Source organism: Helicoverpa zea, chromosome 20 (genome assembly GCF_022581195.2).
Source record: "Helicoverpa zea isolate HzStark_Cry1AcR chromosome 20, ilHelZeax1.1, whole genome shotgun sequence".
Lineage (NCBI taxonomy): Eukaryota > Metazoa > Arthropoda > Insecta > Lepidoptera > Noctuidae > Helicoverpa > Helicoverpa zea.
The window spans coordinates 5,938,217-5,964,513 of NC_061471.1; the positions used below are offsets into that span (position 1 = coordinate 5,938,217).

General features: G+C 37.2%; 5 protein-coding genes across 8 annotated transcripts; 3 read left to right on the top strand and 2 right to left on the bottom strand.

Annotated features, from left to right (window-relative positions):
* Positions 1-17: 17 nt before the first annotated feature.
* On the bottom strand, positions 18-22,072 carry LOC124640346 (cilia- and flagella-associated protein 36). 4 transcript variants are annotated; one of them, XM_047178078.1, is made up of 9 exons: positions 22,054-22,072; positions 21,907-21,974; positions 5,612-5,726; positions 1,641-1,717; positions 1,327-1,530; positions 1,033-1,169; positions 684-888; positions 399-522; positions 18-289 (listed from the first exon to the last, which is right to left on the bottom strand). In XM_047178078.1, the coding sequence occupies exons 5-9, from the start codon at positions 1,519-1,521 to the stop codon at positions 129-131; spliced, it is 822 nt and encodes a 273-aa protein (XP_047034034.1). In that variant the 5' UTR covers positions 1,522-1,530; positions 1,641-1,717; positions 5,612-5,726; positions 21,907-21,974; positions 22,054-22,072; the 3' UTR covers positions 18-128. The 4 variants fall into 4 exon arrangements, with proteins under 4 accessions (XP_047034034.1, XP_047034035.1, XP_047034033.1 ...); XM_047178079.1 differs by lacking the exons at positions 5,612-5,726; positions 21,907-21,974; positions 22,054-22,072 and adding an exon at positions 5,164-5,402; XM_047178077.1 differs by lacking the exons at positions 5,612-5,726; positions 21,907-21,974; positions 22,054-22,072 and adding an exon at positions 1,959-2,547 and having other exon boundaries at positions 402-522.
* Positions 2,761-5,140, top strand: LOC124640348 (phosphatidylinositol N-acetylglucosaminyltransferase subunit H-like). The gene is made up of 4 exons (XM_047178082.1): positions 2,761-3,205; positions 3,973-4,097; positions 4,305-4,382; positions 4,512-5,140. The coding sequence occupies exons 1-4, from the start codon at positions 2,911-2,913 to the stop codon at positions 4,617-4,619; spliced, it is 606 nt and encodes a 201-aa protein (XP_047034038.1). The 5' UTR covers positions 2,761-2,910; the 3' UTR covers positions 4,620-5,140.
* Positions 14,691-16,129, bottom strand: LOC124640349. Its single transcript, XM_047178083.1, has one exon. It carries the CDS (start codon positions 15,299-15,301, stop codon positions 14,837-14,839), a length of 465 nt encoding a protein of 154 aa, XP_047034039.1. The 5' UTR covers positions 15,302-16,129; the 3' UTR covers positions 14,691-14,836.
* On the top strand, positions 16,269-17,629 carry LOC124640347. The gene is made up of 3 exons (XM_047178080.1): positions 16,269-16,570; positions 16,802-16,871; positions 17,199-17,629. The coding sequence occupies exons 1-3, from the start codon at positions 16,319-16,321 to the stop codon at positions 17,507-17,509; spliced, it is 633 nt and encodes a 210-aa protein (XP_047034036.1). The 5' UTR covers positions 16,269-16,318; the 3' UTR covers positions 17,510-17,629.
* LOC124640350 lies at positions 17,780-20,658 on the top strand. Its single transcript, XM_047178084.1, has 2 exons — positions 17,780-18,122; positions 18,530-20,658. The coding sequence occupies exons 1-2, from the start codon at positions 18,042-18,044 to the stop codon at positions 19,766-19,768; spliced, it is 1,320 nt and encodes a 439-aa protein (XP_047034040.1). The 5' UTR covers positions 17,780-18,041; the 3' UTR covers positions 19,769-20,658.
* Positions 22,073-26,297: the final 4,225 nt, after the last annotated feature.

Here is a 26,297-nt window from a genome sequence, read left to right on the forward strand (position 1 = left end):
AAAATTAATAAAACTCATTTTCAAACTCTTTACATATATTTCTTTAATTTGAGTTCATGAGTTAAAAGTATTATTAGCTTAGTGATATCCCTGACTTATGAATTGAGTAGAATTCCTTTGAAGCGGAATTAGTTAGCGATGTCGACCACTTCAGTCTTGAGCTTGGAGGCGAGAGCACGTCTCAGCTGCATGGCATCTGGCGGCGGGGTGGGGGTGACGCCTGCCAAAGCTGCCTGCGCAACACGAGCTGACCGCGGCCTGGCCCCATTGCCTTGAGATCCTTCTCCCCCTAGAAGCAAAAATAAGGGTCAAAGGATTAGGCAAACTGACATCGTGACGTGGCCATTTTTCAAATGATGATAAATCCATAGTGGTAATTTTCCAAATTCTAAACAAACCTCCTGATTCAGCGCCGTCTGCAGCACCGAGCCGTCGTTCACGAACTTGCTTCTTTAACGCCAACAACTTGTCACGCTGCTGCTTCAAATACTCCTGACGGGCACGCATTTCTTCCTCACTCACCTGTAAAAGGAGAAACTAGAAAGTAGTATGGATTATGGTGCTGAGAGCAAGTATTGGCGAAATATTCCGGGTAAAATCTCAGAAAATGTTAAGGCTACACCCGGATGCCACGAGTAGTTCCATTGGACCACGGAAAACTTTATAATAAATAAAAAACAGACCTCTACTTTCTTCGGAGGTGGCTTTGGCGGTTCCATAACTTGAATCTTCTTTTCTTCAGTGACTATGTGGTCTTTTTTCTCAATATTTTCATCTTTCTTTTCAAAACTGTGTAGTTTTGATAGCAAAGTTTGCTTCTCAGCCACCACCTCCTCAGGTGGAACGTTAACAACCTCATCTTTGGTCGCTAAATCTTCCAGTTGTAACCTGAAAGATTTAACGATTGTTAGTTATGGCACGGAACTTCGACATACCTAGTCAATCGGACTCGATGAACCTAAGACTAAAATTAAAAAAAAAACTATGCATTCTACCTTCTCAATACATAGGTATAGGAGTTAGGACACTTACTTTTTTATTTCAGTCATGACGTCATCATTATCAGGCCACTCCTCGCTTTCGTCGCTCCGTGAAGAGTCCAACTCTTCTGGTTCATTAGAAAACAAGTGCGGCATTGCTCCATACCGCCTCTCTATCAATTCTAAAGCCTAAAAAGTGGAGGCATAATATATGAACGTACGAGATTTACTCTAAAACGACTACTCCAAATTGAAAAAATATTTGATTTTTCTATTTGCAATAACGGGGAAAAAGTTTGTGATTCTGGGATGACCAGATTCAACAGCCTTAAATGTTGATACTTACCTGCAATTGCAGCTCCACATTCTTGTGTGTCATCATCTTAACGAACATTTCGTAGTCATTAGCGGCCCATATTTGCTCGAACAGTCGCCGATGGAAATGAGCCGGCAGTCCAGCCAGATCACGAGCCGACAACTTGCAGGCCGCTTCGAACTGATCGGCCGTGATGCCAATGTCATCCATAAACGAGCCTAGCATCACGTCAACCTAGAAACACGCAACCGTAATTAGTATTAAGACCACTTAGATCCTTAGATATTGATTACAGGCTGACAGCACAATGTAGGTAGGTGGGTAATTCTGGTTTTACTACTTACCAAATTACGGTATTCGACATGTATCTTCTTATACTCTGGTCTATCAAGAACTTCTCCATTATCCGTTGGCTCAAAAGCTGAAAAACAAAGGTAATATTAACCATGGCATGACTGGATAGCGTATAAAAACGGACCAAATAATTTGGGTAGGTACACTGTCCCCACCCCTTTTCCCTACACCGGCCTGCTACTGGTTGTAAGTACATAGGTATGTGGAAAAGTTCAATAAGTTCTAGTTTTAGAAAGCTGCCATTTTATAAACAAAAATTCTGAGATCATTATTTCCAGAGTATCTGCATTGACTGCAGTTAAACTTACGCAGTGATTTTTCTTCTATGAAAGTTTGCAGTGGCACGTTCCACACAGGTCCATGCAGAAATCCAACCAGGGAATCGAACACCCATGCGTTTCCGTCTAGGTTTTCCATTTGTAATTACAATTACTATCTATAATAAGAACTAGGTACTCTGATGTTATTATTAATTATTTTAATGAATTGAACTCAGCTTCAACAATTTTATGACGTCTATTTGTACTACAGTAGTTATGGCAACGGACGGAACTATTTATTTTTATTTTCTTTGAGTTCTGGCATGCTATTGAATACAAAGCTATCGCTTTTTAATGGGTTTTCAAGGTCTCTTGATAGGGTAGCATTGATGTCCATCCTGATATGGATATATAAAAACCTAGACAAAAATTAAGGTATCCACGTCCATATGAAGAATGAAGAGCGAAACGAAGAACAGCCTGGGGAGCTATTTCCGCCATCGTGTGGGATACGTAACGGGAAAGAAAGAGTTCTATTCTACTCTTAGTTAAAGCGAGAGAGTTATGTTCGTTTGCCAGGACTGAGAAAACGCAAATTCTTGTTCTTATAATGACAATTATGTTTTTGCTGTGCCATGCCGTTAATTTGTGCCGCTCTAGTCCACCTTCATTCAAAATGCGTGGCGTCGGGTTTTGATAGTATGTTTTCAGCTTTGAATGCAGCATTTTAGTTGTCAGTCAATTGACATTGATTGTCAAACAAATGCGCTTATTTCTACAATGTTAAGCATATTCTCTTTTGTATCTCTTTCTATATCATTGCATAAGACAAGGAGGCAAATAAAATAAATTAAATCAATACATTCAGTCATGCGCTGACATAACAAAATCTAATCATCTGTTTGTGTTTTGAAAAATATCAACAGCATAGCTATTTTTAAAGTGGATTTGTTTGAAAAAACTAGCATAAATTACCGTTAAGGGTTCACAAACATAAAATATGGGGGATACACAACCATACACAGAATTAGAATACGAAAATGTGAATGGCATGAAAGTGGTGTTAAACATTTTCAAAAGGCAAACTTCTCCCAAATCAAGACTATTTACAATAACATATAAAAACTTGCGACCAGATGGCACAAGACCAGGAGCTAAAACAGCACTGTTTTTAGCGATTCTATTTAATTTAATGGCTTTCTGTTACATCCGTATAAGTTTAACAGCAATATTGGTCGTAATAATCGCATTATCATTTCTGGTTTACTTTTGGTTCACACACAGCGTTCAGTCAGGTTTGTATTCATTGTTTACTATTTTGTTTATGATGTCAAACATCATGTGATCTATAAAAAAAATTCTTATTTGTACCCGTTGTGTAACCTAGATGGAGATCGGGCAAGTATTTACTAGAAACTGGGTATATGATGAGAAGCCTTATTTTGGACTTCTATTAATAGTTCAAGTACTATTTATATTTGAACCTGCCAAGTTTTTGAGACCTAATAGGGTTGGAGTGTAGCAAAGGGTGTGCAAGGCTTTTGGGACTTAGAAAATTTTTCATAAAAAATGAAAATTTCTGAAAATGCCTAGTTTTTCATTTCTATCGTATAGAATACCTTAAAATAAGACGAAAACCGTCTGGGCACTTTTTGTCTAGGACCAAGGAGCCCCGCATAGCGGGGCTCCGTCGACTATGGCAACCCCGACTCGGACAGGTTAGGTTCGTCCCTTCGTGGTTATTTTTTTTTAAACCTCCCAGAAGTAGGAGCCCCGCATAGCGGGGCTCCGTCGACTTTGCCTTTGTTTACAATGACCTTCAGTGCTCATTTTCAGGCGAACTGTTGGTCCTAGGCAAAAGGTGCCCAGATGGTTTTCATCTTATTTTTAAGTATTCTATACGATAGAAATAAAAAACTGGACATTTTCAGAAATTTTCATTTTCTATGAAAAATTTGCTAAGTCCCAAAAGCCTTGCACACCCTTTGCTACACACTAACCCCTAATAGTTCATAGCAAGAATTAAAATAATATTACTCATGTGTTGAATTGTTATTTTCAGAAAGTCTGCTAGTCATTCCAACAGTGTGCATTCAAAGTTCAGTAAAGTATGTGTGGGGCAAAGAAGATGTCTTCGTTGACTGGTCTATTATTGATGATGTTATCATAAATGAAGTTATTCAAATGGTAAGAATTTATGGAGAAAATATATGCAGAGCTTTTCAAGATTTTCTTAAGATTATTAATAGCACCTGATGCATATGAAAATCACAAAAAAAATATTAATTCTTGACTCACATTGAAATAACCTGAACAAATACCCTATAAATAGGAATTTGCATAAAATTAACAATTCAGATTAGATGTTTCAAGATACCTCTTTTCTATTTTCAGAATCGAGTTTTATATTATCTCACAGTATTGAAGAAGGAAGATAATCCAGATGCCGTACGCCTGGTTCCAATTTTCAAGGTAACTCAATCCAAACATTTAAGTTAATCAATTATTCGTCAAAATTAGTAAAGGAAGCGAGGACAATGACATATAACCATATTAATTCTTGTTAAATTTAAATGTGATTTTGTTTTTTTTCTCTTTCAGTACACAAAACCAAGACTAGTGATGCTTCAGAAGATCTATTCTGAAATTCAGACATTCCTGATTGAAGCGCAAAGAGAAAAAGCAATGGCAGCGGGAGACAGAGTATAAAGATTTAACGCTAAAACATTATGGTAAACACAACGGTAAAACATTGGAAAAATATGGAGACACCTTGAACAACTTTAAAACATACATTCCGGAGCACTGATTGTTTGAAGGCTTTTAATAAAAATTTACATTATTGGATATAAATGTTTGTAGATTTGCATTTACTACTGCATTTATGTAGTAAAAATCATTATCTAATTTTTAATTAGTTAAAATTGTAACAAATACCTCTGAATGGAAGCTACAAACCTCAATTTTACTTCAGGATATATGTACATCCTTTTCTTGCCTATCTCTCCGCTTTCTATGTAAAAAATGGTAAATGCCTGTTTTTGTTGAACAGTTGATTATGCCACAGTTTTTAATTAATGTAGTTAGGTAGACTACCTAATGTATTTTTTGATATGATTAGGTATATTGGACTGACTGTGAACTCCTTATTATAAAATGATAAGTGTGGTAACCATTTATCCTAGTCAACATTTTAATAAACAATAAAATATCACAATATCAATGAAAAATTGTATGTTTTAATTATTTGTACCTGAATATAGTTAATTTTGATTTTATTTTGAAGAGTTCCTCCGTGTTTCGGAAGTCACGTTAAATTGGTGGCCAGTCTTACCAACAGGGACCGGGTATATCTACCGGTTACCTAGATTGAGCAAGTCAGCAAGGCAGCCGCTCCACGTAAAAGACTGGAACTGAGCGTACTACCAACGGAGGACGACCCCAAAAATAGTCGAGAAAAGGCTAGGCTGATTATGTTTTTCTAAGAATCAGGCGCTTAACCTACACTAACGAAAATCAAGTCAGTTTTTCCTTATCAACGTTCTATAGCCGATAAACTGCACGTATTTAGTATCAGCCTACTACCTAAAGCCTTCCTATTTCTGTCCGTTAAAGTGTTTGTTTGATAACAACTTCAAAATTATTTATCTTCTAACACGTTATACAGGGTGGAACATTTTACTATTTTTTTATTCACTTACCTTCTTATGTTTCTGGTTTTATCCCAACGATGGCTTAGCTTCCGAACTTTCCTGGGTGGGTCTTGATGATCAAGGCCATACGGCCCGCAGAAAGCTTTTCCTCTGGAATCCTCATCTGAAAATAATTAGGTAGGTATTATACGATTTTGAGAAGCAAGTTCCATGTTCGATGTTCTTTTAACCGCGACCAGTTGTTGCAACCTCTTTTTTATAGGTTTTCGTAGACATTATACCTTCACAGCTGTGAGTCTCCAGTCTTCCAAGGGTCATGCAATAATTACCAAAATTAGGATCGATGATGCTACTAATCCGTAATGAAATTGAAGTGGTATAAAATTAAAATTAATGTAGGTAGGTGCCTAAACATTCCTACTTACATTTTCTATTAAAATCATACTGTTAACATTCTAATCTTGTTTCTAAGTGTTACAACTCACATTTGCGTCGTTATACAACATACAGACAGTTGTCAGCAGATAAGTTAATATCATACGAGCTCTCGAAATGCGTTAGAAATCGGCAGAAACAAAGACTTAACGGTGCACGTTAGATTAACGACAGCGTGAGATGCGCGTGAGCAAGATAAACGGCGCTATATTATTGACACGATAAGACTGGGGAAATACGTTCGTCTTCTGTCTGATAATCATGCTGTAAAAGTATGGGCTTCGAATCTGAAGCTGATAGCATGTTTCACCTAGGTTTTCATGATTAGCTTACCAAGATACGTTACCTGCCATTAGGCCTTTTAAGTTTTTATTAACCGACTTCAAAAAAAAGGAGGAGGTTCTCAATTCGTCGGGATCTTTTTTTTTTTTTTTTATTTTTTATGTATGTTCACCGATTACTCGAAGACGCCTGGACCGATTTGCAAAATTGTTTTTTTATGTACCTATAGTCTTTCTAATGGCTCCACTATTTTGACAATTTCGCGACTGATGCTGTCGTCTTCAAAAAGATAGTTTTACTCACTAACTTTCCAGTGTAGTGACCACATGAGGCTATACAACGAAAAGTTAGTATCTACTTAGCTAAGTATAGTGTCATCTTTACCAGATGGTCGATAGGAAACCATTGTTTCACTGTAAAAATTCAAGCCGAACTCTTCAGCTTTCTGTACGCTGTTCTTTTAACTTTTTTAAGCCTAATAAACATTGTAGGTACTGTGATGTGAACATCCCATTTTCAGATTATGTGTGTCAACAACTACAACACATACATAGGGAAGTACAGGTACCTGGGTAGGTACTGTATGTAAAAACATCTGATCCATACTCCAGCTTGTTTGCAATTTGCAGTTCAACTCGTACAAGCCCAAAACAGGAGCATTACGTCGAACCGCTCCATTGCTTTTCGGTAACGATCCGTCGGCTTCCCTGCCTGATCCCGACTGCACAAATTAACACCTCCCAAGCTTACAGCTGTGTAATTACACACGTTCCCATACACGAATTAATCGTTTAATTCATTCGCAATGTTGCTAAACACGTACGTCACCGTGCCGCTCTCTGACACCTAGTACTTTGGCAACGCCTGCAAGTTATCACCTGTTTAATTGTAGTCGACGTCATCACAGTTTAATACCATTAACGCTTCTGAGCAAGCCGAACATTATTCAGCCGAATCAGAACAATTAGCTCCAAAACCGAATGATCGCAGTGATTTGTTATTTTCCTTTGTTACATTACAGTTAGAGGATAACTATTTCCACTTTGTGTATTTCATTTTTCAGTGTTACTGTTTCTTAAATAAGGATTTAGCGAGTTTCAAGTCGGGATTGCTTGGGCGTTGTGAAATTTTCGCGACACTTCGGACGGGACCGCTATTGCTGCGAAATTTTTCTCATGGCTTCCACATTATTTCTTGTGACAGAATTCAGTTAGCTGCAGAAAGTTATTGGGCGTAGAAAGTAAAGTGAAATTACGTATCTACTTTCATTTAAACCAGATATCAGATTTGTTTGAATGATTGCCTTCTTCTTATCTTGTCGTATAAACAAAAATTTAAAATGGTAAAGGTTCAATTAACACACAATTAAATACATACGTATAAGCTATTTAATTACAGTTAAATCAGAGCTTATGATACCCGATAGGTACTAAATGATACTTAATTATTATATCAAGTCCCTGATGATCACGCGCCTAATTTGAGCGAGTCCAATTCCAAACACACTTGCTATCCAAATACATTACAAATAATTACAGAATACAATCCACTTGCATATTTGATTACATAAACTAATTTGTAATACTAATAAACGTTTGATTTGCTCATTTACGCTGAATATATTAAGGGAGCATATATTTAAGCTGCGTACGTATGTCGGCAAGTTAACTTGCTGTTCGTTAGCGAGTTGCTTGTGTGAAATATAACCGTTTAGATCAGACCCTGTATTGTGTTCCTCAATTTAGTGGATTCTGTCGAAATTCTCCAGCAATACGTTGTGATATTATAAACCGTTTTCGCTTGAACCGGGCATTCGAGGAATAGCGGAATGGTGGTAGTTGAACCGTCTTAGTTACTCGAATTTGATAGTTGCTTGTATAGCTATGTTTTAGGTAAGAGTAATAAAGTCTTATTCGTTTCCATGCCAATACAAATAAGTAAATATTAATCTGTAGTAAATATGAAATAGGTAAGTATGGTATCTACATTTGGTTCTTCGTGTTTCTATGCTAGCGTTTGGCGTTTCTAGGTGGTTTCGTGCGTGGGTATAGGTACCCGATACCTATATCAGGCATATTGCGGGTAAAATAAAATAATAATTTAGAAAAAGTTTAGTCTACTAAATTAGCAAATGTAACGTAATCTTTTATGAGTATTTCTTAACCTTAAAACTTGACATGAGTGTCATTATCGTATCGAATATCGAACCATTGAACAATGCAAATCCGATAGATAAGATCCAACAAACGTGCTGGTTTAAACCTGCACTCAAGTAGGTAGGTAGGTATTTACAAGAAGGTGGATTTGTTGTTAAAGAATGTCAGTCATACAAACAATCAATCGACTGATCGGTATTGATTAAAGTTTTTCATCAGCAAATACAGGATTAAGTAGTCATAGGATGCCAAGAAGGCAGACCAATATTTAACGCCATTTTACTTTTTAGCCTCTTTTTTACATGTTTATAAGAACTTAATATATTTATTTAATTATAAACTTATTTTAATAATAGCTACTACTACCCGTACAGAATATTTTGTGCTTCTCATATCAGCAAGTGCCGACGCTGAAATGATCCCGTCTATCAGTGAAGTTAAAGAGATATTGAACAAATAAAAAAATAAATTAATAAATAAGTATTGACTTACATCGAGTAAAACACCTAGTATCCATCCAGTGGCAACATTGCAGTTGAAAAAGGTTCTACAATTCATTTAATCCTAAGTGATTTGTATTGTAGTGAGGCTGTAAACGGTATTTGTGTACCAACTTCTACATAGATGGAACAGACATGGTGTGCTTCGCCCACATAGCGTGACGTCACAAAACACGACTCTTGGAGTAACATTTGGCTAAATTAGACGATCGACTCAACTCACATGTTGAGCGTTCCGTCATTCGGAAATAGGGGCTTACGTGCAAACGCGCCGCAGCGCTGCAGCCAGCGAGCGATCTCTGAGCGAACTAATTGGCGATGCAGCGCGCGCTGTTGCCGCTCCGCGCTCACAACGCATCGCCCAATGATTTCAATTACCTAATTAGATTTAGGAGGTAGTTCGACGACTCTGAGTGCCTACCTGTGAACTAATTGGATGAACCGCTGCTATTTTCGCGCTCTTATGGTAATTCTATTGTCTCCGTTGAAAGGCGAGCGCCTAATGACTGCCGAACGGTGAAGATTAATTCGCTCTTTGTCTTTGTGCGATGGTTTAAATAGACATTTAACACTTCTCGAATGTTTTTCTTTGAAGAGATTTTATTCACTGTAGATAGTCTATTTTTTATCTGAATTTCTGGTAATTTATCTTGTATTCTTTGATTTATTTAGGTATCTATTATTGTAGTTACGTATGTAAAAAAATCTCAAGCTTGCGATGCCGTAAGGGTAGGTAGATGTTATGACTAAAACAAGTCCTTTAAAATGATGGGTAAACAACAATAAAGGGCCAGGGCACAGGGTATCGTGAACTTGATACGGCCAGCCGTACTCGGCATACTTCACCTTTTTAACACAGAATAAAGATCAAAAGCAAGGTTTTGAGCACTTGTCGGCTCGAGTTGTGCTTGATATCGGATACTTTGCTGGTACTTGGTATATTTTAGCGTCCTGCTCTGTAATCTGTTTACAGTTGAGCCGCATTAGCTGACTCGCAATATTGGATCCCGCATACGGGGATCCGTCTAGCACGTGAGAATATTAAAGAAGATGGATCAAAATTGCCCCACGTCCTATAACAATGTGACGTATCTCAAAAAAAAGATAAAAATGTTTTAAAAAATATGGCATACTCTCTAATTCATTTTTTTTACACCTTCACACGAAAAAAATGCTTTAAAAATTGTTCAGGCGCTGTTATGAAAACGTCGTTCATAGAACTATTAATGGACTATTTTATTAAATTGTTTTTTTGTTTGATAGAGTATACCTCACAGGTGGTCCCATAATCATCAGGTCAGGATCTGATGATGGAAACCCTGAGAAATTCAGGGCAACTTTTGAAAGTTGTAGGCATGCGCAGGATAAAAACTTGACTATAAGATGTATGTCTCATAACACTATGCAACAGTGAAGATTCGGAGCTAACCTGATGATGGAGACGAAAGAAGGTCGAGGGAACTCGACAACTGAATATGTAAACTACCTCGTATTTGGGCTTGTATTATTTGTATTGAATAGACCTTTGCAACAGTGAAGGTTTGGAGCTGATCTGATGATGGAGACCAGAGAAGGGCGAGGGAACTCGACAACTGAATATGTGAACTACCTCGTGTTTGGGCTTAAATTATTCGTATTGATGAGAACTTTCCACTTATGCGGATAGTGACAACTGTGCTTGTCACTGAAAAGCCAAAAATAAAAAAAAAAACTTTTTACAATAAAATAAAACAGACTCCCAAAAAAAACTATTCTTAGGAGCATCGGCCTAGAAGTCGGTGGGGATATAAACTTAGGCACGTCCATTAGACACCGACTTCTGAGGTAGTTTACATATTTTGTTGTCGAGTCCCCCCGACCTTCTCTGGTCTTCATCATCGGATCAGCTCCAAACCTTCACTGTTGCAAAGGTCTATTCAATACAAATAATACAAGCCCAAACACGAGGTAGTTTACATATTCAGTTGTCGAGTTCCCTCGACCTTCTTTCGTCTCCATCATCAGGTTAGCTCCGAATCTTCACTGTTGCATAGTGTTATGAGACATACATCTTATAGTCAAGTTTTTATCCTGCGCATGCCTACAACTTTCAAAAGTTGCCCTGAATTTCTCAGGGTTTCCATCATCAGATCCTGACCTGATGACTATGGGACCACCTGTGAGGTATACCCTATCAAACAAAAAAATAATTTAATAAAATAGTCCATTAATAGTTCTATGAACGATGTTTTCATAACAGCGCCTGAACAATTTTTAAAGCATTTTTTTCGTATGAAGGTGTAAAAAAAATGAATTAGAGAGTATGCCATATTTTTTTAAACATTTTTATCTTTTTTTTGAGATACGTCACATTGTTATAGGACGTGGGGCAATTTTGTATGGATTGTGATCCGTCTTCTTTTACTACAGAAATATCGCCGATTAAAATTTTTCACGTCTGCCGTTTTCAATATATGTGCGGTTTTATAAAAATATTTAATCACCTTTTCGTTTCTTTAGTTTTGAGTCCGTTTCCAATATGGAACTTAATGCTGTGTTAGCATCACTAAGATTTTATTTTTTACGCTTCGTTGGTGATGTTTTTTTTTTTAATTTAATAAGTCTGTCCGTCTACCTACCATGTATAAAGATTTTCACACCACCTTACACATCTATCACACTTCAACAGTAAGTATATAAAAGAAGGCCGTACAATTAGAATTGCTAAAACTGAGGGTCTGATTGATTGCGTCTTGTTGATCGCACACAATCTATATGCTAATAACATTGTAATACAAACTCCTAAACGTTGCACTTTCTTTCATTATGTAAATATCAACAGTTAATTTTCTTGATCCCGATCGGAGGTTGGGAGTCTGTCGCAGTATTTTTCCTTTCCCCTGAGACACGTAAGGATGTCGAGTCTTCGATTTTGGGGATTTTTTTCTCTCAATCTTGTAGTCGCTCAAAATTTTGAGCAACCTACGTTATTTTAAGACACCGAAGACGATCTTGTTAATATAAATAGGTTCGTAATATTAAGTCTTACCTGTAATATCTAAAAGTAGATCCCCGAATGAAGGTTAGTAATAAATTAATGTTCAATGAAGTCAAATTAGAAGTTCTTTTCAAAATAAGGCTATTTTGGTTGAAATCGACAACTGTTGACTAAAACACAGATAAACTAATAGTTACTTCGACAACCTATCCCACCTGAAAAAGAATGGTAATGAATGTTTATGTTTTTATTTTTGAGCTAATTTTTCCAAGGTAATTTTGTTCCCTGTTCTTACATAATTTGAATAGAACTCGTAACGGATCATATACAACCAACTAATTATGCGATACGATAAGATGAGGGTCTCAACTGTCTTCCATACGTGTTTCAAATCTTGTTCTTGCGAATAATTAGGAGTAATTGGAAGTAAGATTAAATTGCTTTTTATGCTCGTGTGATTTGAAAGCATTTTATGTGAGCATTGTGAGCAAGGAAGGTTTGGTAAGCGCCGTGAATTCATGCTTGTTTGATTTCATGATATATTGTTACTTGTCTTGTTTATCTCGCACCTTTCTATTTTGATTTGCTCAACATGTAGGTACAAGTTGTGCCTGTGTAATCACGCCGGTGACTCATATTGCATATCTTTTATTTAGAGTTCAGTTCACAGTAAAACAAATAAGAACTACGTTTTCTTCATTTTCACCCGATTTCTGAGAAAACTACTTGCAGCATCATGAAGAAAGTAAGGAACATCATCTCCAGAAGACTATTAATTTATTGCATTTTTGCGAATTTAGATGATTTTAATTCGATAAAGTCAAGACTTGAAACTTATCTACTTAAGGTAAATCAAGTGTAACTTCTTGACTACATAGAACTATACAACGACGGAACCATTTAATAAGAGGTGGAAACAAACTTGATATTCCATATAAGTTCAAGGGCAGTTACTTAGCAGCAGTCAACACTGAGAAGTGAGATGAGATTAACCACAGTTATCAGTGGTCCAGAGAAAACCAAGATTAAGATGTTATCAAATCGAGCTATCAGTCACGTCTATACAGAAGATGACTCAATACAATGCATCATCGTTTAAATAATATTGGCCTGTTTTCTAGCAGATTTATTTCTTTGAAGGAAATATGTATACGATAATGTGAATCATATAATTGTTTTCCTTATTGCAAGCTTTTTTACCTGAAAGTAATAGCAGTCTGTATGTTAGATATACTTGTTACAGCTACAGCTCAAAATGCGGATATATCTAGTTTTAACCGGCTACAGCTACATGCAACCTGCCATATGCCGCTAAACTTACTTTTATCCTTTTACTTTGATAGAAGATGTAGTCATCACCATGAGTGGGTACCTACACCTTGGAGCAGCCGCATACAGTACCTAAGCCCACTACACATTAGCTAGAATAGCCTTAATTTCCTGAAAACAATTATATTGAAGTCTCGGTCAACGTCAGTTTTATTCGCAGTGATATCGACATATCGACGTCAAATTACCAAGATAGCTGAAGAATATATCACGGTTCCCGCTAACCTGTCCAACAGTAACCCATAGAGTCCGCTTACGATCATGGCAAAGTCTGCAAAAATAATGGAATCCTAAAATTCTTCCGCCCCCGGGATACTATTTATAAGGTTTTAAGTTAAAACAAACTGTCAAACAACTACCCCCGGGGACGGAAAGTTTCGAATGGTGTTAAACTTTCCGAATGTTGTCTTTATTCCTTATTTTTATCTACTATGGGAGGTGTGGGGGTTTTCAGGAAGAAGGTAAATAAGTACCGCTCACACAATCTTTAGGTACGTTTCAGTAAAATATCAGATAATTATTGACTTCTTTTCTAGTAATGTAATCTTTCTGTAACTAACCATACCATACCTTTTCAAATCAGCCAAGTAGTTTCTGAGATAAGCGCTTTCAAAGAAACAAACTCTTCAGCTTGAGTACTTAGTAATATTAGTATCGAAATACTTACCTTTCATCTCATCCGTGACCTAAATCACGGAATATTCATGCTTACGTATAAATACCAAATAAACCTCATTAGGAAGATGGCTTACAGCAATCATTAAACAGATTGCTAATAGGATAAATAACCAGTCAGAGCTAATTAATGGGTACTTACTCGTAATATCGTAATATCTCGTAATATCGCGCAGGTTGTAATCATGTTCCATTCGTAATAGCATCAACTTACTCAGGTATTAGATTGTTTGAAGATTATATACCTACCTACCTACGTTGTTTAAATCAAAATAAGTAACGGCGGGTATCAGTAACGGCGGCGGTTTAATAGCTTACTAGAAATAGGAATTTGGAGATGAGGTTCAAATCAAAATTCTGTCATTAAGCAACATAACAAAAAGATAGATTATTGAAATACCCATCGGTAGAATATAATTTACTTCCACAAGAGAATATTCTTTCTAATCTATCAGCAAGCTAAAGAAAACAGTTTCCCTTCTAATAATACCTACGTGAATAAAATCGAAGTAACAATAGTTGCTCGAAGTCCATTACAGGCAGCCCTGGCTTCGACCCTCGCGGGAAATCAGCGGCGACACTAATTATATGTTTTATGTTTTTTCTAGAGCCTTTGATGGCACATCCCTGGGTCTACTTATCTCGGTTTATTAGCTCCGTGAGTGTTGACAAAACTTATGCCATATCGATTATCAAGTAATCTAATCATGTTTAATTTGTATTGTATAAAAAAAACACTTGAAAGTATTTGGGTCAAAAAGAAAAGAGGATACTTACAAGATTAATTTCATAGCATTTTATTTCAGTAAATCATATCACCATTTTATCAATAACACCCACACAAAAATTACGGAATGCAATAACCTTCACATAAGACGTTCAACATCAGAATCATTTTCAAAAATATCACGTAAACGATTTAGTTTGGAAACTCATTCGGTTTCAGTGTCGACCTGCGCTTGGGATCAAATTTCATATCATTCTTTAAATCAGGCATTTGGCTACCTTGTTCGATCCTGTCATTATATCTGAAGACAGACCCCATCCTGCTGGCTGCTGACGAGATTATAGATGCGGCAACGAACGACGGATGCGGCAAATCTGGGATCTGAGAAATGTAATATTCTCGAAGTTTCTGTCGTTCAACTTCTTTCGCGTCGACGACGGTTGTCTCACTCAAGTTCGTTTCTATCGTTTCGAATTCCGAAGACGTGTTGGATGTTCCACTGGATATTTCGGAGATATCACCTCGGTACTGGTAATACGATAGCCGGAGATGCGAATAGTCGTCGATGAAGCCAGATGAGCTCGTATTAGCTTGGTCTGATTCAAATGACGTTGATTGGTTATTACTATTTTCGTTGGCACTCATTTTTAATTGCATACACAAAATGACAATACTAAAGTCAAATATCTTGCTCACTACTTCTCGGAATGACTCGGACTAACGATTTTCTTTAACGTACATTTGATATTAAAAGTAAAAGGTAGGGTGAAATATATTTTTTTCTCTGTCAAATAGATACTTACCCACCAATACCCACATTACTAGATTATAATATTCATTTATCGTGGCGTAATCCGATGCGAGTAGGAATGTAGGGTATATGAGATTTGATAGGTGTATCTAAAATTAAATTCTGAAATATTGATGGAAAATATGAAACAGGTGAGTGAAACATTTCATGTCACTGAATACGCACGGATGGCGAATGTATTAAAAATTTCAAAGATACTGTGTTGTTTTAATGTCGACATGTACATATATTTTTTAATATTTTATCAGCGGCGATGGCACAATGGTTTCTGTTATTTATTATTTAACTAATGCATTGGTAAAAACATATTATTTATTTATTATATAATATACAAACCTTCTAAGGTTTGCTTTTACAGGATATAATTTGAGATTATTTATACGTATTCTGTGGATTAGTTCTCGTATATAAAATTAACTTAGGAAAGTACTACTAAAAGTAAACTTAGAAATAATGAGGAAATTGTATTAAAATAAGTTACAGCGAAATTAAGCTATATGCTTATAACTTGTGAATAACATAATAACTTTGATATAAATCCTTTGCAAATATTGTTTTATAACTTTTTTATTTCCAAAGAATTTAACAGGATTGTTTACATTTCAGACATCAACGAGGAACTGAGGACCGTAATAGAAAATACTCCATCGATCTTATCGCACAAAGATCGAACAAAGTCTTAGTCACAATCTAAACCAAACTAATCATATGGATGAACAGAAAAAAAAACATCTCAAGTACCAAAGGAAGATAAATCTTTATCTCACATGACAACTCGATGAATTTTGATAATCTTATCATGTAGTATAAAAGGGCTGGGCACCTTAGAATTGGCACCACAGACTCCAGGTAACGATTCCACAATGATGAAGCAAGCCTTAGTTGTTCTTGCCCTGGTGGGCCTCGCCTTCTCCGCTCCTCAGCCCAGGAAGCTGTTCCACGAGCACATGGAAGACTTCCTTGATGTCATCATGGAGGAAGCTGGCCATGAGATCGAGCACCTGATGGAGCATTACGTGGAGTACGACGAATTCTTTCAAGCTTTCGATTACATGAGGACCAACAACTTCAAGGACCTCGTTTATGAGATGGAATCTCTGCCTGAATTTATTGCTGTGAGTTTTTTGCACTGTTGATTATTTTTTCCATTGTGGTGTTATTAATGGGATCTTGATAACCATATTTCGCAATGGGACAAGCCGGTCCCATGACGGAACGTACAGTTTTTATCGATTGTACTTATGAAAAAATGTAGTGTTAGGTTATTGGACGCAAAGATCCTTGGAGTGGTATTTTTTAATTTATTTTGCGATACGTAGATGCCTAATAGAATGATTTGTTCACAGGTGGTCGAATTCTTGGAAAAGGACCAGATCGACATCCACTACTTCATCGACTTGCTCAATGACATGATCGGTAAGTTATCAACATTATAACTCCTGGGGTACTCATGAATATTTTTATTCGAACTGTCATTCAACATCCTTGGCAGTCGTTACGGTTGTCAGAGGTCAGTAAGTCTGACACAGACAGTCTTACCAAGGGGTATTGGGTTGCCCAGGTAACTGGGTTGATAAGGTCAGATAGGCAGTCGCTCCTTATAAAACACTGAAGTTAGACTGGAAGCAGACCCCAACATAGTTGGTAAAAGGCTCAGGATGAAATCTTAAATCAATCTCAATGTTGTATTTTACATTTAGAATGTGTTTTTGACATTAGACTAACAATTAACTTTCTTTACAGAAAATGTCGACAGGAAGAGGAACGCCCGTCACTCCACCAGCGGCAGGGACCTGTCCTCCTTCATCAGGGACTGCATCAACGAATTCCCCAAGGACAAGCTGAGCGCACTCTTCGACCAGAAGATGGCTGACGATGAAGAATTCAGAACCGCCATTGAGAACTTGCAAACCGAGGAGTGGGCAGCAGTATTCGACGCCCTCTGGGAAAGCGAAGTCTTCCAGGCCGAAGTCAAGACTTTGGCCGAAAACGGTATCGATGTTGGTGTATTCCTGGATGAAATCATCGCCGTCTTCGGACAAAACAAGAAGTAGACAATCTATTTTGTCAATAAAAGCGTCGTATATACCAAACTTTTACGACCATAAAGTCATATAATATTGTGATTTATTTATAAGTATTACTGAGAAATAAATTATACTTATTACCATCAAGTAGGATGTTTGATTGATCATTTAATTTCATAATGTCAGCAGGGGTCAGTGAACCTGGATAGTTTACTATATTGTTATCTAGGAGTGAATGTCAAGTGTTTGTTGTATTGATACATGATTTACTATCACTATGCTCGTAGTATAAACAACGCGACACAAAAGAAATAGCAGTAGTTTGACTAACTTCTTGACAATAAGTTGTTTTGAAATCCGCGTCTTTCTGCATTTCTATGTTTCATTGTTTACATTACTAACATTAGACTTGTTATCATGATCTTAGAGCTAGTCGGTGGGTCCGAGTGGTCGGTCATCATTATTAGTGGCAAATAAATATTATTTTATATTGTAGTGCGTCGTACAAAGCCGCGGGATTTTATTTTTATTTTGTTCTGTTACATCACGGGCGTGGAAAATGAGAAATGCATTTGTTGTTTTAGTTTCCTTATGTATTGGAGTTGTTTCCGGATTTATTGTACCCAGGAGTGTTTCAGAGGTGAGTAATAACACGGCAACCCAGTTATGTTGTTAAATAATGTTTAACCCAAATTATTTGTAAACGTGAGCAAGTTCATTGCAGAATGTTTGATTTATTGTGGTTTTTACGCTTTTTGGCATTTTAAAACTCATTCGAACTTTTAATAATTACTGTCTCATGTTTGTCAAGATACCATGAGTTGTCCCAGTTCAATGGTAGCGAGCATAAATTCAGCATGGCTTGGGTTCGATTCCTTGGCAGTGGAATATTGGTGGTAAAAAACATTGTACAAGTTATTTTGTTAATCATAATATAACAAATGTATTCAAGTTCACTCTAAGTGTTCTCAATCCACATTGTTATTGCGAAAACATATTATGAATGTACTTTTTGTAATATAAATATATTTTTTCCTTCTATTATAGGATGATAGTACTACAAAGTCGTCCAATGTTACGACAACAGAGACAGAGGACGTAACATCAACAACAACAACTTCGTTTCCATCGAAGTTCTCTGTACTGCCCAACAGTCGAAGTGACATTGATGAAAAAGACTTATACGAGCATGCTACAGAGAAGCAAAAAAACCAAAGCGAAAGAGCCTTTATTTATATCAATCAGATATATAAGAAACCCGTTCGTAACAAAATCTTTAAGGTGCTACCTTTAGATAATAAGCCTGAGTTAGTTCGAGTAGTCGTGACGCCGCCGCCGGCTCCACCGGCCCCGCCACAAACTCCGTGTCCAAGTACTTTTGATTCTTTAGGACATGCAAATACCTATTTCCCAGGTTATGATTTCTCTGATAAGCCGCAAGATATGGCATCCTATTTCGCAGCCCCCAGCATATTTAGATGCAATTTCAAGGAAAATGCAAAAAAAAACATAGACCTTACAAGAAGTAAGAGTCTACCACAGGTATCAAACAGAATTGACGAGAGACGAGATTATTTTGAACTCTTGAAACCTCCCATTTTAAGGCCCGTGAGTCGAATTAATACTAAATCGACCTATGACATTATCAACCAGAATGATTTTGGTTCACTCTCACCTTCTAATATGCCGTACAAAGATAGCTACTTGAAAAAATATAATTTAAAAAATCCGTACCTTTCTAAAGCAAACGTAGCAATCTTACGTCAGGACGAGTTCAGAAAAAACTATGGATTTCACGGGGACTACGCTCGGCGAAATTTTCAAAGTAATAAAGACTCAGTGAATAGAGTAGAAGACGTTAATTTTGAAGGCGACTTCATAAACGAAGACGATACTCATAGGTTGCTCACTGATAACCAAGAAGAAGATAAATTGTTAGACAAATATCTAAAGGACACTTTAGAAGAACAAATCACAGGTTCTGACAAAGGAAGTATGCCGGAATGTAGTTACCGAGAGTGTATCTTACAAGGTACTAAACAGTACACAAACAACGGACTTCTTATAAAACCTGATTGTAGATGTGGCAAGCGGCATAATGCTAAACAACTTGATCCATTTGCTAGAGATAGGCCACTCAGAGAGGAAGCAAAACGCAATGAAACCGGCAAATCCTCCGAAATGAATTACTACGAGGACCTTTTATCAGGCGAGGCAGCCTTGATCAGACAAGACGATGATGTTATCAGGCCGCCTCATAGATATAATGACACTGGTCGCATCTAGCTCGGTGTTCAAGTAACACTTACTTTTATTTATTAAGGCAAAGCTTCCGCATGATTACTGAGCGCTATTGTTCTATGGAATAGCTATTCGAGCCGTTGACCAGCGCGGCGGGTTTATAATATAAAATTCTAAAAGTACAGTCGAAGAATACGCAGGTCTTGAAGGAACTATTCCACAGGAGAGTGCTCGCAGTGTACATCACGATAACGACTGCTCAAAGCTATCGCGATTGCGATCTCTGCGCGCGCATCCCTCTTCTTACCGGCGTTTGTTGCTCCGAGAAATGAAATGTAAACACTGTAGAACGCCAACAGATGTCCAGATAGCCAATAGACTCTTCACAGAAATACAGACTAGCCAGAAGGGACGTGCTCCCCATTTGTGAAACTTTTCACAGCTTTACTTTTAATTTTTTTGTAGGAGCAGGTAGCACTAAGCAGATAATGCATTGTTAGTTTTAAAGTAGTTTATTTCGTTCTCTGTTAATAACCACTAGAATATAACATATTTTTGAACTTAACTATGAATTGATGCATTGGGCTAAAAATCCATTTTGTTGAAAAAATATTAACTGTTTCACGACTGTTATAGTATACATACGTTTTGTTATAGTAAAGTTTGTTATGTTCTTAAACGCGATTTGATTTTATTTGTCGTGTACTGTGAATTAAATGTTCTATCTAGTTTCTTTATTTCTATCAGTTTCTTTTCACTATTTGTCCAGGGAGATGACTTTGCCCGGACCTCGGACATTGTTCGAAAATATTTGAGAGTTCGAATGGACGATTTGGCAAAACTCGACATACTCAATGTTTGTGTTTGTACACACAGACCCATGTATTCATAAAATAAAACGTTGGAATGCCGTATGCCGCATACCATTGCGATTATTTATTAGCTTTCACTATTATTCCCTATCATAGTTGATATGAAAATAAAACATTCAAGCCTGGAGCGTATTCCTACGACTTACGTAAAATAGGACAAAAGGTTCTACTGTGGAAGAAGAAATGGCATTCTGATTTCTTGACTTCTGATTCATTCTAAAGTCACCTACCGAAGAAGCAATGCTTATAACTAACTTATTTAAGAAAAGTCGCAATAATTAAACGCATAACACAAGAACTCTTAAGAACGTAACAAGCGTTAAATTTTTAATCCGTTTCTCATAGTTAGGAAGTCTTCAACAGGTTTTGAGTTCTGAACTTTCTCAAATCGGGGAGCGTCATCCTCAATTTCTAAACGTGCATTATTTATATATTTCACTCAGTTCGCTCGGTTCGCTCCAAGTTTGAGGAGTGAATTCTCCTTTCGCTTGGCATGTATTTAATTATGCAGATGCGGATCATCGTTGCTATTTTCTTGTTTTATGAGCCTGGAAATGACCCTCTAGAGTTTGACGGCGTTATTGGACGCTTACTTATTTATTTTCCCTTTCATTATTATGTTTTTACCTTATTCTGCTGTTAGGTGCTTGTATTGTGTTATAGTTATAAGCGAGGATGTTGTGGAGTAAATGAAGATTTGAGAAATGGAGTGAAATGAACTACATAATAGCTAGAAAAATACGGAAAAATAGTTACATATTTAGATTGAAAGTTTATTTTTACTTAGACACAGAACATTACTTGTGGTAAAAGGCTTATGTACGCAGCTCACGTCTACAAATACCTATCTTACACTTTTACTACAGTTTGATCTAAACTAAATTATTAGTATTACCTTCATAAACATAAGACGCGGATCCAGATGTTACATACAGCTGAGAGGGAATTCAGTTTCGTGTCGTATCTCCGTCACTTCGGCTGTCATCTACTCAACTCCCCCGTTTTACGACGATGACTGCGCTATTATAAAATTAGCTATCACGCTTTATATGTGTGCTTAGTTAAATGTATAGATATACACTTCAAATTGTGGCTTTTTACTAGAGCACGTTTAGTACCTTCAGGGAAAACCACTGTTGTTATCTTTTGAAGTATAATTGTGAAGATTTTTAAGAATGTCTATAAGTAGCAGCAGGGAAGAGCATCTTATTCATCGTATGGGCAGGCAACATCCCGACACTTAGATTAACAGTGTATTACCTATTGGGGTAGTTCTATGAAAAACCCTGTTATTAAGTAAATAGTATATACCTTGGTAAATGACCTGTTTAGTCAGGAGTTGCCTCGGCAGATGAGGGGGTCACCGGTCCTAGTTCCTCCTGTAACATAAATGTTATGACCTTATTCATAAGTTTTTCACATCCCAAATTTTGTGCTCATCAATTCAGAGGTACATACCACAATATAAGTCTCAATAACCGGCTAAAATAACGGGAAATAGCTCAGTGTTTCAATATACGGCCGTCATTCGCGATTGATTGATGCGCCCCGTCCCGCACTCTCTATTGAAATGAGAAGATAAGAAATTCAACACTAATTTACTTCTCTATTTACTGAATACGCCCCAAATTTGCTTATAAATAGGTTTTTTCGGTTACTCGTGGTTTAATAATACATATAGCTTGTATCTGAAAGTCTGGGAATTAAGTAAAAAGGGTTTGGGGATTAGCAATCTTCAATGTAATAATTGATGCCTGTTTCATCCTACGCCTTATAGTTTATGAAGGTAAAGTGTAAATTGAAATTATGTAAGTTTGAAATTAAAATTAAGAAAGAAACGATACTAAGTATTTGATTGTACTTTAGTTATAAACGGTAAAGGTGTTGGTATGATAAAACTGGAAAGTGATGAGACAAGATAATATAAGAATGAAAATATTTCTGAAAAATAAACAACAATCCTGTTTCCATTCAGTACAGTCAGCAGGTGTTGAGAGTATAGTGTACTTCTGAGGTCACAAATGTTACCTGCAAGATATTCTTGGATAGAATAAGAGTTTGATTAAAATACTGTAGATCCTTAGCCTGAAACAATACCTCGTTATAGTGAAAGAAATGATTTGAAACTGACATTAGATAATAAACAACATATAAGACAAAAAACATATTCGTACAATATGCTTACATTCAAGAAGGAACAACATCAATGTCTTCACTGTTCACACTGCCTTGTAAAATCCTCCTCATAACCCGAAAACTGAGCGGTACATTCGAGCAGCATTTTATTTGAGTGCAACACATGTTCGCCGAGTCGTTACTAAAAGTTTCCAATGTGCAGTGAATCCGAGACGCGAGGGAAGACGCGATCTCACAATTAAGCACTTGTGAGTTCGCAAGTACACTTCTAAGACAACCACCATTGTATAGCAATCGTACAATCGCACACAGCTGTCAGAATGTCTGACATGTACACTTATACACACATCTGAAGGTACACTCGTATAGAAATTCCCTTTGTGCCTCTGTAGGTAAGCGTTTTAGTGGCAAAGTATGAATGAATAGGGTCTGACAGGATGTTTAGTGTGCACTTCTGTAATTTAGGGCTTCACGTCCTTAGCGACGGTCAGATTAAGTTTAACTTTGCTTTTGGACATATTCTCGGGAACGGCAGCATGTGAAAATAAGTTTGGTGAGTGTGTAATTAATTATTTCGTATGGATTACTCACGGTTACTTCGTTACGGTGCTGCTTTCAGGATTTTTCGAGATGAAGGTTCTTATTACATTTTTATTTGGAATGATAATGCTTTATACATTTCACTGCCGAAACACGCATTAACAGAAATGACTTGAATTATTTATCAATTAATACGTGTTTAAACGGACGTAGTACACAAATGGAAAAGTCACCTGTCCCAAAATGACAACGTGATTTTAAATCTTCTTCTGCTTTTAAACAATTTTTGCATATAGGTCCGTGGAAATGGGTCACATGTGGGAATTAAACAGCGCGCGGTTTTTACCTGTCTTCACCGAAGTGGTTCTAGGCTCCATATTTTAGTGAATATTAAACTAAGTCTGTTACAATCTTAAGCATATTTTCCACCTACAGGCCACAACGAGATGAAAATATCAGAAACATTTTCTCTAAACTTTAATATGAAGTTTCATAAACTTGTTAAAATGAAATAACGGTAAGTATCTATTTAAGTTAGAACGGAATTTTAGTGTTTCGACGCCATACACCGACATTTAAGCTTGGTCCAGACTCGCGCTAAACTAGTGAACTTTTGATATTAATATCCCGCTCACATCGGAATGCAAGCGCGTCTCTAAAAAAAGAAATTCTGCAGTCGCGGGCAGCAGGCGCGCGGTGCGGCGCGACGCGGTGCGGCACGCCGGGATGTTTCACACAGTAATGAAATATTTTATTGCGCGGCGCAACAAAGGCTTCGTGGAATTCCAACTGAGACCTTACATAACAATGTACTCAGATTTTTAGTAATTCGCAAGTGCAAACGGGTTTTATGTGTTTCTGTTTTAGCGACTTCGCGTATGTGTGTCAGTTAAACAGAAGACACTTTGTATGCAACTAAGTTATATCCGAAAATAGTCTCTCGTGAAGCTTTTATTTTGTACCAGTATTAAAGTTTTAACGATTTCAAGAATTGGTCTTTTCATTTGACTTCATTTCTGCGTCTCTTTTTCATGACACAGTTTAGCAGTTTGTCGGTACAACCGGTATATTGCCTAATCGATGATTAACGAGTACTCAATGATTTAATTCAAGTGTTTGGTAGATCGGAGAGCTATTTGCAAATGGGCTGCGGTTTGCGGTCTAGCGCACGCATATGCGGGCTTTCCTAAATCGAAATAATCTAATTCCAATTGATTATTTCATACTGTTTATGATTGACGGACCAAAAACCGTTTATGTGGTGGGATTGTAGCGGAATTATAAAGTGCTGATCGGTTCAACTGTGAATTAGTGGGCTTAGTTCGGTAAATTTAGGGCGTAGTGTGGGTCATTTGGGGGTTAACGATTAATTTTATTTCGATTTAATTATATCGATGTATAGACGATAAATACCTACATATTTTAAACTACTTAACCCAACGTATTGCTGTAAAATTGCAAGCAGCTATCAGCAGAGAGCGCCTGACAGTTAACTTCTCTAACAACAATATGACAAGCATAACATACCCTCCGGAATGTTCAGTGTTCATAGACAAAAGCTCATAGTTGACGACACCACGGTTATGAACATGGCGGGTGTGCTTTGCATTAAACAGTAGTTTAATAAAATGTAAAAAGCATCGTCGCTCGGGGACGCGAAATTGAATATTTCGTTGGGTTCGTTTACTCCACTACAGCAAACTAGATGAGCTCGCCTCATTGAATCCGGACTCAATAACCGGCTACAATTGTGGGGACCTTTGGGACTTGGACTTGTTTCTCGTTAAGCCGGAATTCCGACCAAATTTTATATAGTATTAGGTACATAATAAGGTGTTTATTAAAACTCAAATTCTCGGGAGATGGTCCGGAATCACAATCGTTGTTTGCCATAGTGTTTATTAGAGCTGGCCGTAGATGTACAAAGTTAAATGGAATTTTCAGGGAAACGCTCTTTGTAAAGGGCAGTTCAACCGGACAAACGGACTTAAGCCTAACGTACGGAATCACAGTGGGTGAGATCTCGACTTGCAAACATTATAAAACCATGCAGTTTGCTTGGGGCAACGTTCGATGTATCAAAGCGCATAATGCAACGTTACGTATTCCGTCCTGCTGTGTATCGGGTTGTTACCGAGTTTTATCTCCAGTCTTATCTCCCTATTGAGTTACTTTCTCTTCAGAGGAAAGAGTTTATAACCGCGTTTAGGGTACAGTTCTACGTTGTATTTTATTGTTGTTCACAAGTATTTGGTGGTTACTGGGGCCGCCTACGAAACTCTAGCGGGCTGGAATTGAGCACTGTTTGATTTCGGCACGTTCAATTCAAAATCTATTTTCATTTCCTGGCCTGAATCCATTTCCATTTTCATTTGGCTTCTGTCGCTCTTGATGTATTGATTACTCACTTTACATTTTAGAAATTACCATGCCGCCTCGTCGGTTTTGTTTGCAAATTGTGTGAAAGATGGCAGTTTGTTTAGATTGGAAATTGGAAAATTTTAGGAAAAAAGAGGATGTATTACAAGGAATTTGTATATAAACACGAAGTCAAGATTTCTTAGTTAGCAAAACCATTACAGAATGTAGAATACAGTACCACCATTCAACAATTCCTTTAACCGTAAAAACGTTTGTATTCCTCAAAGGCAGCGAAACAAAACCGCTAATCCCTAGAATTCCATTAGAAAGTACCTCAAAGTATTGCAGCTTGCAACCAACTAAGAGATCTGTAAGTAAATAGAGGCGCAATGAATCACGGTAACCGTTTTCCGATAAGGAGTGGGCTCTCCCGGGCCGATAGTTGGCGAGCCCTGTTTTATTGTGCTAGTATTTTCACTCTATCGCCAGTGAACGCAGCTCGGGCGGAAACTGAGATAAAGTCGCAACCTCACTGTAATATACAACCCCCTGTGTGTAGAAGCCATGTAACACTACACAAGTCGGCTCCTTCCACCAGCCCCGCTTTGAATCGCTGTTCGTCCGACTTCCAACTCGATATTTTCTTAAGAATTCACGTGGCGATT

Coding starts and splice junctions, on each gene's coding strand:
- LOC124640349 (XM_047178083.1), bottom strand. CDS start 15,301: ATGCAATTAAAAATGAGTGCCAACGAAAATAGTAATAACCAATCAACG.
- LOC124640346 (XM_047178076.1), bottom strand. CDS start 2,067: ATGGAAAACCTAGACGGAAACGCATGGGTGTTCGATTCCCTGGTTGGA. Junction 1,531..1,640: donor ATGTCGAATACCGTAATTTG/GTAAGTAGTAAA, acceptor GCGTGTTTCTAG/GTTGACGTGATGCTAGGCTC. Junction 290..398: donor AGACGGCGCTGAATCAGGAG/GTTTGTTTAGAA, acceptor TTTTGCTTCTAG/GGGGAGAAGGATCTCAAGGC.
- LOC124640348 (XM_047178082.1), top strand. CDS start 2,911: ATGGGGGATACACAACCATACACAGAATTAGAATACGAAAATGTGAAT. Junction 4,098..4,304: donor TAAATGAAGTTATTCAAATG/GTAAGAATTTAT, acceptor TTCTATTTTCAG/AATCGAGTTTTATATTATCT. Junction 4,383..4,511: donor GCCTGGTTCCAATTTTCAAG/GTAACTCAATCC, acceptor TTTCTCTTTCAG/TACACAAAACCAAGACTAGT.
- LOC124640347 (XM_047178080.1), top strand. CDS start 16,319: ATGATGAAGCAAGCCTTAGTTGTTCTTGCCCTGGTGGGCCTCGCCTTC. Junction 16,571..16,801: donor CTCTGCCTGAATTTATTGCT/GTGAGTTTTTTG, acceptor ATTTGTTCACAG/GTGGTCGAATTCTTGGAAAA. Junction 16,872..17,198: donor CTTGCTCAATGACATGATCG/GTAAGTTATCAA, acceptor CTTTCTTTACAG/AAAATGTCGACAGGAAGAGG.
- LOC124640350 (XM_047178084.1), top strand. CDS start 18,042: ATGAGAAATGCATTTGTTGTTTTAGTTTCCTTATGTATTGGAGTTGTT. Junction 18,123..18,529: donor TACCCAGGAGTGTTTCAGAG/GTGAGTAATAAC, acceptor CTTCTATTATAG/GATGATAGTACTACAAAGTC.